This window comes from Cottoperca gobio, chromosome 19, assembly GCF_900634415.1.
Source record: "Cottoperca gobio chromosome 19, fCotGob3.1, whole genome shotgun sequence".
In the NCBI taxonomy this organism is placed as follows: domain Eukaryota; kingdom Metazoa; phylum Chordata; class Actinopteri; order Perciformes; family Bovichtidae; genus Cottoperca; species Cottoperca gobio.
In genome coordinates, this window is record NC_041373.1 from 20673595 (window position 1) to 20690065 (window position 16471).

The following is a 16471-nucleotide window of genomic DNA, read 5'->3' on the forward strand; positions in this document are numbered from 1 at the left end:
TGCCAAGATGTCCCCTCCGTCCCCTCCGTCCCTTTCATTCTACATCATCCGGTCTAAAACTTCTACCAGCAAGAACGCACACAAACTACTCGCCGGAGTTCCCTGAACCGTCTTTGACTTCAAGGCCGTCAAACCACCAGGCAGGACAGCACCGGGGGCTGGATCCAAAGGGGAAAAGGTCCAATGAGGTAAAAATAAACTAGTTTTAAGCGTGTGTAATGGTTTCCTCATGACTAACCGTTGACCTCTTCCTTGTTTCCCACAGAGCTTCAGTCCTGACACTGTTTACATGTTTGAAAGTGTTAAGAATCTGACTGACGTTCTCGGGACATTACTTGGGTTTACTTGACTTTAAAGTCTAAGGACCAAAACATTGTGTTGCTAAATGATGTTCAGCGTCGGACGGCGTGGAAATCCCCGTTTTGCTTGAATTCTTCCTGCATCATTTTTCAGTCATAAAGTTTAAAGTACAAAGTCTTGGGCTTATGGGAAATGGCTCAAACTTATTTATATAGCACATTCTCATTCGCAATGAGAAATAATAAAACCTACAAGGTAAGAACATGCTGTAGACGTGAAACCAAAACTGGAGGACAAACGTAAGCTATGAGAAATGGTGTTCGGTAAAGAGTGCTCAAAACAAATATTGAATAAAACTTTATCCAAACTTATTAAGCAAACCACACAACGTTTTTATTGTTATTGCAAGTGTCAGTGGGATATTAAATTCTGATTTTTAAGCTTTCTTACTCTCCAGTTTCAAGTTTACTGAGTTAAATAGGTAAAATAATTCATGATGGAGACAGGAGGAATTTCGAATTTACGATGGAAGTCGTACATTTTACGAGAAAATTATAAAGTCATGTCTGTAAAATGTGTTGTTTTATATGGGGGGCAGTTTTTTGATGCATCATTGACAGATTGAAAAGTATATTTCGGCCTCCAAGGACATCAGAGCAACTTTAGGTTTTCCACCATGACATGACATTGTCTGAAAATATGAGAGCAGTTATGTTTTCAGCTCTGCAGCTCTTTGAAGCCTCCATCCTGGAGAGGAAATGTATTCACACTGAAGAGCCACTTCTGAGCAGAACATCACAGACCAGTTAGAGACAGTCGCTCCGTGTGTTGCAGTCCTTCTGCACAGGAAAGTACAGCGAACCTGAAGCTGCTGCAGAGGTCAAAGGTCGCTTCAGACCGCCAATCATAAGTTAACGGGACGAACCGCAGGAAGTGAAAAACACAAACAACTTTTTGTTCGTACACACAATTTGTTATTTTGTTATTTATTCCTGCAAATACCACCATACACTTCTAGTGGGTCAGAAGTAACGTGTGAAAAATATCAGAATAATGTGAAAAAATCCCCAAAATTTCAAAACACACACTCATACACACACACACAGCTTTCTTTTCTCTTCATGCAAAAACGACACGAGCCACAAAACACGGAAAGACATAAATATGTCTTTAAGTGTGTTTGTGTGTGTGTGTGCTCGCGACTATCTTTAAGTTTGTGTGTCCTCACTCTGCTGATGAGCCTCTCCACTCTGATCTTTTCTCCTTAGGCGTTGACGGACACACACATACCCACACACACACACACACCCACACATTAACGTGTCGTTTCACACCTTAACACTGGTGTGTGTCCATCCACTTTGGGTCTCTTCAATCAGCAGCTCATCAGAGTGTGTGTGTGTGTGTGTGTGTGTGTGTGTGTGTGTGTGTGTGTGTGTGTGTGTGTGTGTGTGTGTGTGTGTGTGTGTTCCCCTCCTCACCATGTAGGAAGCAGCGTTGTGCATCAGTCCTCTTTCATCTTGAGAGTTGACCAGGTTATTATAGCCCGGTGTCACACACACACACACACACACACACACACACACACACACACACACACAGTGATGAAGGCCTAAATTACTGAAGGTAAATATTTAAATTTCTGTCTCTACTGTTAAAAATGTAAATGTCTGAAAAAGACACAAGTGAGGGAAACATGAATGCAGTTTAAGAGATTTGGGATGCAGCCCGAGCCAGGCAGAGTAGGGAAGCAGTAGATGTTCATGCAGGCTGCAGACCTTTAAAGAGATCAGTAAGAGAGAAGGTGTCCTGCTGTCTGCCTGCCTGTCTGCCTGCCTGTCTGTCTGTCACACCCTCACAACATCAGCATATCATCAAACTGCTCTTTCTGCCTGCATATCTGCTCCATCATGTGAGACAGAGAAGGATCTGCTGACGGTCCACTAGATGGAGCTCATTGTGCGTCTCATGAGCAGAGAGCAACTCAACATATGTAGTTTGTTTAACTTGACATTCAGGCTTTTCTGTGGACGTTGCAGCTGAACCTGCTTCTGTGAGTTCAGTTCTGAAGCTCTTCAAAATATTTCAAGATGAAATTTTGTGAAAATGTTTTTCAAGATTCAGATTCAGCGAAGTTGCTTGCAAAGAAAATCTTAAATCCCAGCTCCTCCATCAATGCAACATACTGTATAAAGGAATAAAACATATTTATAAAATAAATAGTGCAAAAAGAAACTAGAATAACATAAAGCAGAATGTAAAATTAAATACTGTACCTTCTTTAAATTGTTGACACTTTTACTACACTACATTTAAGAGCAAAATATTGTACTTTAAAAATGTTTAAATATGCTTAAAACTCAAACTTAAAATAAAAGAAATCACTTCGCATAACATTGTGTTCAGTAACAAATATCTTTAATACATCACAGGACACAAAAAGGCTTAAATTAGGTTCTCATAAAACATAAGGTCATAAAGAGTTTGTTCTTTCTTACAAGATAATCTGTATTTATTTTTAATAGAATCTATTTTTCACTTCTCTACTGTTATAATGAGCTCGACAGCTTTTTTCAGTCTCATGGTTGATATTCACGTTCATCCCTATAATGAGAATTCATCACAATCAACGCAAAATACACAAATGAAGGAAAGTACACTGTCGAGGGGAAGCTCATTACATGGCTTCACTCCGTGTTCATGGATTTCAGTATCTCCTGGTTGGTCAACTGAGTTCCCGACGAGGACGCCTCGTTCTCACCGTTGTCCTTCCTGCAGCGCAGGGCGCGGGGCAGCGAGCTGCAGAGGGCCTTCCTGAACATGGAGCTGGAGAACATGTAGACGATGGGGTCCAGGGCCGAGTTCAGGAAGTTCAACCCCAGAGATGCGATGTTGAGCTGGGTGAAGGTGTAGAAGGAGTCGCAGTCCCTCGGCCGGTACGTGCGGATGACCCACACCCCGATGGTGGTCACCGTGGTGGGTAGGAAGCACACCATGAACACTGTGACGATGACGACACACACTCGCATCGCCTTACGCACCTTGTCTGGGTTTCCCATCTGCCGCCCACTCAGGGAGCTGGAGATTCGGATGGAGCAGAACAGCAGCATCGCCATCGGGATGATAAACTCCAGCACTGTCAGGATCCGGTGAATGTCCACCAGGACGATGAGGGTCCGCGACGTCTCATTGTAAGACGTGAAGAAGAAGCACTGGGTGTGGTCGCCGCTGCCCTTGATGTGGTTGGAAGCCAGCATGGGAACCCGAGGGCTGATCACCAGCAGCCAGACGAACGCGGACACGAACGCTGCCTGACGCTTCGTCATACGGTTGAACCGGTGGTGAGGGTGGACCACCTGCAGCAGGACGACAGTAATAATAATAATAATAATAATAATACATTTTATTTATAAGCGTACTTTTCATTTGCGTAAACAAAACTCAAAGTGCTACAGAGTAAAAACGATGAGCAAAATATACATTTAAAAACATTTGATAGACAAAACAACACTTTAAAATGGTTAAAGTCGAGCAACATGCTGTTAAAAAGATGCGTTTTTAGGCCTGTTTTAAAAGCACCCACAGTCTGTGGCGTCCTCAGAGGTTCAGGGAGAGCATTCCACAGTCTGGGAGCGGACTTAATGTGGATGATGGCAGAGGTGCAGAGGGGGTTGGGTTAGTTCTGATGTAGAGTTGTGTGTCATCAGCATAGCAATGGAACGATATTCCATGCCGGTTGATGACACGACCAAGGGGGGACATGTAGATGGTGAAAAGAGTGGGGCCCAGGACAGATCCTTGAGGGACACCACAGGTGACAGAGTGTGTTTGTGATTTTGATACTCCCAAGGTGACATGCTCAGTCCTCCCAGTGAGATATGAGGTGAACCAGTTTAGGGCCAAGTGAGAGAGTCCGATTGTGGAGTGAAGACGGTTGAGGAGGACGTCATGATCAACGGTATCAAATGCTGCAGTTAAATCAAGGAGGTTGAGGAGAGATGGAGATCCGGCGTCAGCTGTCATCAGCAGATCGTTGGTGACCCTAACCAGGGCAGTTTCTGTACTGTGGCCAGGGCGAAAACCAGACTGGAATTTTTCAAAGAGGTTATTGAAGTTGAGATGGTCGTGAATCTGAGTGGCAACTACTTTTTCCAGCACCTTGGATAGAAATGGCAGGTTGGAGATGGGTCTGTAGTTGGCAAGGACATCTGGGTCTAAGGTGGTTTTTTGAGGAGTGGTTTGATGACAGCAGTTTTTAAAGGGGATGGAACATGACCAGACTGGAGGGAGGGGTTTATCACTGTAGTGATGAGGGGACTTATGACACTAATGTTAGATTTGACCAGGGAGGAGAGAGCGGATGGTATCTACTTTTCTTCTGAAAAATGCGATGAAATTGTCCCACTGCTCCTCTGTGGTGTCTTGGTGTAAGGGAGTTTGAGGTTTGAGGAGATGCTTTACTCAATACTTATACTTATACTTACTCAATCAATTACTTCAATAATGATGGATACTGTTAACTCTTTGACGGGATTAAATAAACACTAATTCATGTCCTGACCTTGAAGTAGCGGTAAATTGCCACCACAGTCATGAGTGCGATGCTGGCCGAGCGGTTGGAAAACATCAGGAAGAGGTTGATCCGGCACATCCCGTCTCCAAACACCCAGTGGCCCCTGATCAAGGCATCGATCCTCAGTGGCAGACTCACTAGAACCATGAAATCGGCAATGACCAGGTTGAAGAGGAACAGGTTGTTCGGGTTCCAGGTCTTCAGTTTAAAGCAGAAGATCCACAGAGCAACTACGTTTCCCAGCAGCCCGAGTATGACGTCACTGGCGAGGATCGGCGGCAGGATCAAACCCTCCAGCTGGATACCTACCGGAGGGCAGCCGCCGCCCTGACCACCGCCGGGGACCGGGGTCGTGAAGTTTAACATTGTGCTGGTGAAATTTAGCTCTGATAGCATTTTAGCTCATTTGTATTTATTCTAACCAAAATAAATCAATAACTGGGGAACAGAAAAAAGTAAGATTCTTTTTAGGAGCTTATGTTGAAAATATTGTTGGTGTGGTTGAAAAAGCTGAACGACTTCAGAGGAAAGTTTCGAGATTCAGGAACTTTTCACCTTCCCCTTTCCACCTTCCTCCTTTTTTCTGTACATCAAAAAACACAAAGTACCAATTTTACTTCCTCTCAGCTTAATGAGGCATTTTAAACAAAATACTTGGAGTCTAATGCACTGAAAACTAATAACTTTAAAGATCAAAAACATTTGATACTCAAATACTCTAAACATTGAAAGATATTACAAATAAACATGAAAACCTCATTAATTATTTAACCTTACAAATCTAATGTATTATGAGTCAAAATGTCCAGTTTAGTATAAATTAATGTTCCTATTCTTTGATTTATGTTTATTTTATGTTTATCTAGTACATTCTCATAAATGTTTTCTTTGTACATTTTTATTGAACTAAAATATATATTTTATTTGTATTATTTATATATATTTTTTGATACTGTTCCAATCTTAAAGTACAATCCTATATCTTAAAATATATATATTTTTAATCTATATTTAACATAAGAAAAAACATCTAAACATCTAAAAAAGAAAGTAATTTATCATAAAACCATATATTAATTATATGCATTTAAATGACAGTGAATTATAGAAACATGCAGAACTCACCTTCAGCTGTGTGACAGGATTTCATTCAACTGTCTGAGTATTTATGTCTCTGACGTTTCCTGTTTGACTTTCATCACCGCTGACGTCACAAAGTTTCTGCACACGGAGATCAAATCAGAAATCCTGCGTGATGACGTTTTACCTGGTGATCAAACAAATCTGGCTATAATGATATACAGCTACCCCATGTGTGAGCGGGTTTTTGTTTTTTGTATATATATATATATATATATATATATATATATATATATATATATATAAAAAGTCACATATTTGCTGTATTTTGTGCTTGTAAACATTTCAAAATAAAAACGATTAAACTGTTTCATTAAATTCAGAAAATATACTTAGGTGAACTAAGCATTGTCTGAACAGTGAGTGAATTAATTATCCATATTAGTTATTATATTGTTATTGTTATTAGAATTAATAATATGAATATTATTATTATTATCATTATTTGTATTTTTATTACTATTGTATTATTATTATTATCATTATTATTATTAAAATAAGTATCATTATTATCAATATTTCCTTTAAATATTATACATCTGTTTGCATTGCTAAAGATGAAGGTGAATACGTATACAGATAATTTACTACCACAGTGTATACTATTCAAAATATAAAGATATACTTAAAGTACCAGGAGTATTTATTATGCAGAACAATATATATTAACATATTGTATTATAACTTGATCATTAATGTTGCAGCTGGTAATTTAATCAAGTTATTAATTACAGAAAGTGAAATATTTCCCTCTGAGATGCAGAAATGCAAAATATAAAACTTAAATAAAGTACTTAGTTACTCTCCACCACATGTTCAACTCCCGTGAATACAAACAGATTTCAGGTCTTTGGTGTTTTCTGTCTTTCTGGGTCAGCGTCAGGTCACTTCCTGTTCCTGTTGTTTTCCCGCCTCTGATGTCGGTGCAGCTAAGACTGCCTGACGCATCGAGCTGCTTCCTCTCCGCCTGCACACCGACACGTGATGGAGGCAGTTTTGAAATCACAGGATGACCGTTACTGTTATATGTGACACATTTTAAAATACAACATAAATATATATGTATATATATATATATATATATACATATATATATAAAATATAATATATATCCGAATCTGAATCAGAATCCTTTATTTGTCCCACGACGGGGAAATTTACCTCGTTACAGAAAAAGAACAAGAAAGTAAAGTGGCGAGTACACAATTATTAAATAGAATAAAATAGAGTAACAGTAGTATAAGTAAACAGTCGTTGATAACAGTTATTAAGGATGAATATTGCACTTGACATTGATAACTGCACACAGTGGTGAAACAGTGTGTTGTTGGTTGAACAGTGTGTGTTGGTGGAACAGTGTGTTGTTGGTGGAAGAATGTGTTGTTGGTGCAACAGTGTTTTGTTGGTGGAACAGTGTGTGTTGGTTAGGGTTAGGGTCAGCTTGTTCTGCCCGCAGTGCTGCCAGGTGGGTAGACGGACCAGACCCGGGCAGCAGAGGCTGGCTCTGGGGACGTAGAACGTCACCTCTCTGTGGGGGAAGGAGCCGGAACTAGTGCGGGAAGTGAAGCGTTACCAGTTGGATCTGGTGGGGCTTACCTCCACGCACAGTCTTGGCTCTAGAACCGTACTCCTGGAGAGGGGTTGGACTTTATTCTTCTCCGGAGTTGCCCAAGGTGTGAGGCGTCGGGCCGGGGTGGGGATACTCACTAGCCCCCGGCTGAGCGCCGCTACGTTAGAGTTTACCCCGGTGGACGAGAGGGTCGTCTCCCTACGCCTTCGGGTTATGGGGGGGAAAACTCTGACTGTTGTTTGTGCCTATGCCCCAAACCGCAGTTCTGAGTATTCGGCCTTCTTGGAGACCCTGAATGGAGCCCTGCAGGGGGCTCCAGTAGGGGACTCCGTAGTCTTGCTGGGAGACTTCAACGCACTCATGGGAAACGATGGAGACACCTGGAGAGGCGTGATTGGGAAGAAGGGCCTCCCTGATCTAAACCCGAACGGTCGTTTGTTGTTGCACTTCTGTGCTAGCCATGGAAAGGCCATAACAAACATCATGTTTGAACATAAGGATGCTCATAAGTGCACGTGGTACCAGAGCACCCTAGGCCAAAGGTCAATGATCGATTTCGTAATCGTATCATCTGATCTGAGGCCGCATGTTTTGGACACTCGGGTGAAGAGAGGGGCGGAGCTGTCGACTGATCACTGTCTGGTGGTGAGTTGGATCAAGGGGTGGGGGAAGACTCTGGACAGACCTGGTAAACCCAAACGGGTAGTGCGGGTGAACTGGGAACGTCTGGAGAAACATTTTGAACATATTGCACATATTGCACATATTGCACATATTGAACATGTTAAACATATTGCACATATTGCACATGTTAAACATATTGCACATATTGCACATGTTGCACATGTTGAACATATTGAACATATTGCACATATTGCACAACTTGAACATATTGCACATGTTGCACATGTTAAACATATTGAACATCTTGCACATGTTGCACATGTTGAACATATTGCACATGTTGAACATATTGAACATATTGCAAATATTGAACATATTGCACATGTTGCACATGTTGAACATATTGCAAATATTGAACATATTGAACATATTGCACATGTTGAACATATTGCAAATATTGAACATATTGCACATGTTAAACATATTGAACATCTTGCACATGTTGCACATGTTGAACATATTGCACATGTTGAACATATTGAACATATTGCAAATATTGAACATATTGAACATATTGCAAATATTGAACATATTGCACATATTGCACAACTTGAACATATTGCACATGTTGCACATGTTAAACATATTGCACATGTTAAACATATTGAACATCTTGCAAATATTGAACATATTGCACATGTTGCACATGTTGAACATATTGCACATGTTGAACATATTGAACATATTGCACATATTGCACAACTTGAACATATTGCACATGTTGCATATGTTAAACATATTGCACATGTTAAACATATTGAACATCTTGCAAATATTGAACATATTGCACATGTTGCACATGTTGAACATATTGCACATATTGAACATATTGCAAATATTGAACATATTGCACATGTTGCACATGTTGAACATATTGAACATATTGCAAATATTGAACATATTGCACATGTTGCACATGTTGAACATATTGCAAATATTGAACATATTGAACATATTGAACATATTGAACATATTGCAAATATTGAACATATTGCACATATTGCACAACTTGAACATATTGCACATGTTAAACATATTGAACATCTTGCAAATATTGAACATATTGCACATGTTGCACATGTTGAACATATTGCACATGTTGAACATATTGAACATATTGCACATGTTGCACATGTTGAACATATTGCACATATTGAACATATTGCACAACTTGAACATATTGCACATGTTGCACATGTTGAACATATTGCACATATTGAACATATTGCACATATTGAACATATTGCAAATATTGAACATATTGCACATGTTGCACATGTTGAACATATTGCACATGTTGAACATATTGAACATATTGCAAATATTGAACATATTGAACATATTGCAAATATTGAACATATTGCACATATTGCACAACTTGAACATATTGCACATGTTGCACATGTTAAACATATTGCACATGTTAAACATATTGAACATCTTGCACATGTTGCACATGTTGCACATGTTGAACATATTGCACATGTTGAACATATTGAACATATTGCAAATGTTGAACATATTGAACATATTGCACATATTGCACATGTTGAACATATTGAACATATTGCACATATTGAACATATTGCACATATTGCACAAGTTGCACATGTTGAACATATTGAACATATTGCACATATTGCACATATTGAACATATTGCACATATTGCACATGCTGCACATATTGAACATATTGCACATTTTGCACATGTTGAACATATTGCACATGTTGAACATATTGAACATATTGAACATATTGCAAATATTGAACATATTGCACATATTGCACAACTTGAACATATTGCACATGTTAAACATATTGAACATCTTGCAAATATTGAACATATTGCACATGTTGCACATGTTGAACATATTGCACATGTTGAACATATTGCACATATTGAACATATTGCAAATATTGAACATATTGCACATATTGCACATGTTGAACATATTGAACATGTTGAACATATTGAACATATTGCACATGTTGCACATGTTGAACATATTGCACATATTGAACATATTGCACAACTTGAACATATTGCACATGTTGCACATATTGAACATATTGCAAATATTGAACATATTGAACATATTGCAAATATTGAACATATTGCACATATTGCACAACTTGAACATATTGCACATGTTGCACATGTTAAACATATTGCACATGTTAAACATATTGAACATCTTGCACATGTTGCACATGTTGAACATATTGCACATGTTGAACATATTGAACATATTGCAAATGTTGAACATATTGAACATATTGCACATATTGAACATATTGCACATATTGCACAAGTTGCACATGTTGAACATATTGAACATATTGCACATATTGCACATATTGAACATATTGCACATATTGCACATGCTGCACATATTGAACATATTGCACATGTTGCACATGTTGAACATATTGCACATGTTGAACATATTGAACATATTGAACATATTGCAAATATTGAACATATTGCACATATTGCACAACTTGAACATATTGCACATGTTAAACATATTGAACATCTTGCAAATATTGAACATATTGCACATGTTGCACATGTTGAACATATTGCACATATTGAACATATTGCACAACTTGAACATATTGCACATGTTGCACATGTTGCACATGTTGAACATATTGCACATATTGAACATATTGCACATATTGAACATATTGCAAATATTGAACATATTGCACATGTTGCACATGTTGAACATATTGCACATGTTGAACATATTGAACATATTGCAAATATTGAACATATTGAACATATTGCAAATATTGAACATATTGCACATATTGCACAACTTGAACATATTGCACATGTTGCACATGTTAAACATATTGAACATCTTGCACATGTTGCACATGTTGAACATATTGCACATGTTGAACATATTGAACATATTGCAAATGTTGAACATATTGAACATATTGCACATATTGCACATGTTGAACATATTGAACATATTGCACATATTGCACATGTTGAACATATTGAACATATTGCACATATTGCACATATTGAACATATTGCACATGTTGAACATATTGCACATATTAAACATTGGTTTATCTTTATAAATGCGTCCTGAGGAAACGTTCTGAAGACATTTTAAGCTCCTTCGGATGTTTTTAAAGCTCTAATCCTTCAACTGAAGAAATAAAGTTGTGTGTGTGTGTGTGTTTGTGTGTGTGTGTGTGTGTGTGTGTGTGTGTGTGTGTGTGTGTGCGTGTGTGTGTGTGTGTGTGACGGGTATCAGCATGGATTAGTGAGTAAAGGTAAATGTGTGTCTCTCCCTGTCGAGGCGGATTTCCATCCCTCTCCTCTGCGCTCCGGTCACACACACCGACCTCGTTTGAACCTCCGCCGCGTCTCCTCTCATCCCGTCTCCTCCTGCGAACACCCGCTGCCCTGCCATGTAGCACCAAGAGTGTGTGTGTGTGTGTGTTTATTGTTGTCTGGGATTGTCGTGCGATGCCATTTCTCCCAAAGGACGCCGAGAGATTTGATGGGCTATCTCTGCTCTACTGGTAAGCTCCTTCCCTCAGCTCCTTCCCTCAGCTCCTTCCCTCAGCTCCTCCTCCTTTTTTAAAATCAGGAAACTTGTCTCCTTTAAGCTTTTGTTTTTCTGCCGTGTTGTGCATGTGGGTCACAGACTGCAGCTTGTTTACCGGCTCATTTAAGTCCTCGTGCTTGTGCACGGTTCTGGGTCATGCTTGTGAAGAGCTGCTTAAAAGGGAGATGCTAACATTTAAATTTATTAATTTAATTATTACTTTACTATTACTTCTCTTCTGTGATTAAACTTCTTTGTTTCTACTTTCACATTATTTTTGTACTTTATTCTCATTAAATTGCAACTTTATTGACAGTATTTTTTTTAATATATATATTGTAGTACAATGTAAACATTTTTAATATTTATTGTATTGTTTTAATTTATTTTATTTTATTCTAAAATAGAGCAATTAAAATGAAAATAAATAAAGTTTTTCTGATTCTGAAGATCGTCAAACGGTCTAAAAAAGATGCAATAAAAAAGAACATTTGTTTTGTATTTAGTTTTTTACTTGATATAAGAAGAAGTAAAAGAGACTTTTCCTGCACTTGATTTCAGAAAGATATTTTGTTAGTACTTTTACTCAAAAAAGTATTTATATTTTCTGCATCTTTAAACTTTCTACTTCATTTCAGAGGGAAATATTGTACTTTTATGTTTAATAACTTTAGTTACTTTGCAGATTCAGATTATAATACCAAATATATTTTATAAATAATGTATTATATTGTTATACTGTTGATTAAATTACCAGCTGCAACATTAAAGTGATGAACACATTAATGCATAAATAATTATAATACAATAATATAATATATTCTACAGAATGAATTTACTTTTGGTCCTTAAATATATTTGGATGTTGATACTTTTGTATATTATTTTACTTTTAATGTAATGTACTGTTTTAGTTTTTTACAGATTTATATTTTGTATTTAAAATAGGCTAGATATAATATATAATATATATATATATATATATATAAATAGATATAAATGTGTCACTAAACTCACACAAATGCTTTGAGACAAAGGTTTAAACACAGTTATAATAACTTATTTATCAAGTAAACATGTTGAATATTTAATTAATTTCAAACAAAAATAAACTTGTGCATTGTCTGTATGAGCAAGTAAAACAGCACTGAGAGTGAATTAATTATCTATATTACAAGTATTATTATTATAATTATAATAATAATAATAATTATTATTATTATTATTGTTGATCACCTTATTTAAAAAAATTTTTTTAAACAAAGCAATTAAAAAATGTCTCCATCAGGGATTATTATTATATTTATATTGTAAAGTTTTGTGATTAATCAGTGAATTATAATAATATATAATAATACAAATAATTGTTTGTCGCAGCTCAACTGTGAATCCTGATTACTGTAACATATAAAATAAATTAAATCCTTTATTAATCCCACAGCAGGAACATGTACAGGGTTACAGCAGCAAAGGGATAATAATAATAATTAAAATAATTATAATAATAAAATAAAACAGTTTTAAAACAGAGTTAAGTGCAACAACAAGAGGCATCAGTAAAAACAGTAAAATAGTAAGATATACGATAAATAATAAAGAATAATATAATGAATAATAATAATGAATAATATAATGAATAATAATAATAATGAAAATAAATACGTAAACAGTAAAACATCTGAATTGCTCAGAATTGTTGCATTCACACTCATGTAAGACAAGATAAATATATTTGTATTTTGTACCATATATGAACATTTCGCCCTTGATTGATCTTTTCTCGTGTGGTGTCTCGTGAAGCTGCAGCAGCGTCTGTTTACTTTGCAGCTGATAATCTGTCAGGATCTGGATCCATCTGCATCACTCATCCCTGTGAGAACAGCTGCTGCGCTTTCCTGCAGGAAGTTAAGCGTCTCTTGTTTGGGCCGTCTTGTTATTTTAACTCCGAGGTCTGCAGGATTACAGGAAAACTACAACCTCGATTTTCATGAAATTTGGTGGAAGGGTGTAGCATGGGCCGTGGAAGAACATATTACATTTTGGAGAATAATGGTGCGATACATACAGTTTTTTATTGATTCTTAAACATATGGGGAGGGACTCATAACGCTGACTCATGTCAGGGTTTAGGACTCATAACGCTGACTCATATCAGGGTTTAGGACTCATAACGGTGACTCATGTCAGGGTATAGGACTCATAATGCTGACTCATATCAGGGTTTAGGACTCATAACGCTGACTCATGTCAGGGTTTAGGACTCATAACGCTGACTCATGTCAGGGTTTAGGACTCATGATGCTGACTCATGTCAGGGTTTAGGACTCATGATGCTGACTCATGTCAGGGTATAGGACTCATAACGCTGACTCATATCAGGGTTTAGGACTCATAACGCTGACTCATGTCAGGGTGTAGGACTCATGATGCTGACTCATGTCAGGGTGTAGGACTCATGATGCTGACTCATGTCAGGGTGTAGGACTCATGATGCTGACTCATGTCAGGGTGTAGGACTCATGATGCTGACTCATGTCAGGGTGTAGGACTCATAACGCTGACTCATGTCAGGGTTTAGGACTCATAACGCTGACTCATGTCAGGGTTTAGGACTCATGATGCTGACTCATGTCAGGGTTTAGGACTCATGATGCTGACTCATGTCAGGGTATAGGACTCATAACGCTGACTCATATCAGGGTTTAGGACTCATAACGCTGACTCATGTCAGGGTGTAGGACTCATGATGCTGACTCATGTCAGGGTGTAGGACTCATGATGCTGACTCATGTCAGGGTGTAGGACTCATGATGCTGACTCATGTCAGGGTTTAGGACTCATAATGTTGTCAGGTTTTATGACTCCTCCTCCTCCCCCTCTTTCTCCTCCTCCTCCTCCTCCTGTCCCTGCAGTGTGTTGGTGTGATGTAACTGTCTTACATCAGGTGTTGCAGATTATCAGGTATTAGTTCATCACTTTATTTACTCCCTCGTGTTTGTGCGGTCGCTGCAGGTTGTTGGCTGTTTGTGACTCGGCTGCTTTCAGGGACTTCATGTGAAAACCAACATTTGTTTGGTCGAAGCAGATAAACCCACGACGTGAGTTAAGTGTCTGACACACGTCAGAGGCCCGTGCGGGTCACACCTGCAGGTCAGGTCAGGTGTTTTAACACCGAGGGAATCTAATTATCTTCCGTCTATTTCAGTCCTCCTTTCATGTCCTTCATGGACCGAATGTCTGGACCCTTCAACCTGAAACAAGTTTCTCCTCACAGGACACAGGTGTCAGAAAACTGCCATAATATTATGTACTTATATTATTTCTAATTAGTAGATTAAGATTAAGACAATATCAAATTAAAAAGATGTTTAGATTTAGTTTGAAGTTATTTACAGATTGTGATCCTCTCAGCTCTGCTCTTTTTTATTTTAATATTATTTTGCACTTTTTACATTTTTTAATTTAAGAATTTCTTCAATTAATTCTTCTTTTTCTTAGTTTACGACAACATTTCTAATAAACTGAAACATTAATTGTGTATTTTTGTTTTAATTTAATTGTGTTCATCTTTTCATTGAATATTTATAAAATATATTTGGCTGTGTGTTAAGATGGATATTATTGTGACCTACGCGTCACCTTAAATCTTTATTAATCCACTTCCTGTATATCATCCTTTACATAACACGCAGTGTATGTAACATATGCAGCAGCAGCGGCGTCGCCTCACAGCTCGGAATTTCCCTTTCCGAGACTTTTGACTTTTAAACCAAAGAAGGAAATATTCCCCACTCCATTACTCACATTAACACAATTACTTTTTATATTACAAGTGTTCTGACATGTGATGTTTAAATATGAAGACGAGTTCTTGAAGATAAATAACCAAAAGTTACTTGTTTTTCACAGGATCCTGTTCTTTGTCAGGATCATCTTTTATTCCTGGTTAAATAATAAATTAAAAATAATCATATTCTCAAATTGTTTTTTTGGTCATCTGTAATTGACGTCATTTGTTGTTGTTGTTGTTGTTGTTATTGTTGTAATACTCCTTTCAGCCACAACATGGTTAAAAAACGTAATTATGCTTCTCCATATCATTAAATTTCTTCCTTTCAGACCCGACTCTTTGTTTGCTTTGATATAATATAATAATGTGATAATATAATAATCTAATAATGTGATAATATAATAATATAATATAATAATGTGATAATATAATAATGTGATAATATAATAATATAATAATGTGATAATATAATAATATAATAATGTGATAATATAATAATATAATATAATAATGTGATAATATAATAATGTGATAATATAATAATATAATAATGTGATAATATAATAATATAATAATATAATATAATAATGTGATAATATAATAATGTGATAATATAATAATGTGATAATATAATAATATAATAATGTGATAATATAATAATCTAATAATATAATGTGATAATCTAATAATGTGATAATATAATAATATAATAATGTGATAATATAATAATATAATAATGTGATAATAACATAATATAATAATGTGATAATATAATATAATAATGTGATAATATAATAATGTGATAATATAATAATATAATAATGTGATAATATAA

The 16471-nt window shown here is 36.8% G+C and overlaps 1 protein-coding gene across 1 annotated transcript; it reads right to left on the reverse strand.

The window, feature by feature from the left end:
- Nucleotides 1-2701: 2701 nt before the first annotated feature.
- Nucleotides 2702-5926, reverse strand: hcar1-3 (hydroxycarboxylic acid receptor 1-3). The gene is made up of 2 exons (XM_029456423.1): nucleotides 4862-5926; nucleotides 2702-3656 (listed from the first exon to the last, which is right to left on the reverse strand). Exons 1-2 carry the CDS (start codon nucleotides 5267-5269, stop codon nucleotides 2988-2990), a joined length of 1077 nt encoding a protein of 358 aa, XP_029312283.1. The 5' UTR covers nucleotides 5270-5926; the 3' UTR covers nucleotides 2702-2987.
- Nucleotides 5927-16471: the final 10545 nt, after the last annotated feature.

Coding starts and splice junctions, on each gene's coding strand:
- hcar1-3 (XM_029456423.1), bottom strand. CDS start 5,269: ATGCTATCAGAGCTAAATTTCACCAGCACAATGTTAAACTTCACGACC. Junction 3,657..4,861: donor CAATTTACCGCTACTTCAAG/GTCAGGACATGA, acceptor GTCCTGCTGCAG/GTGGTCCACCCTCACCACCG.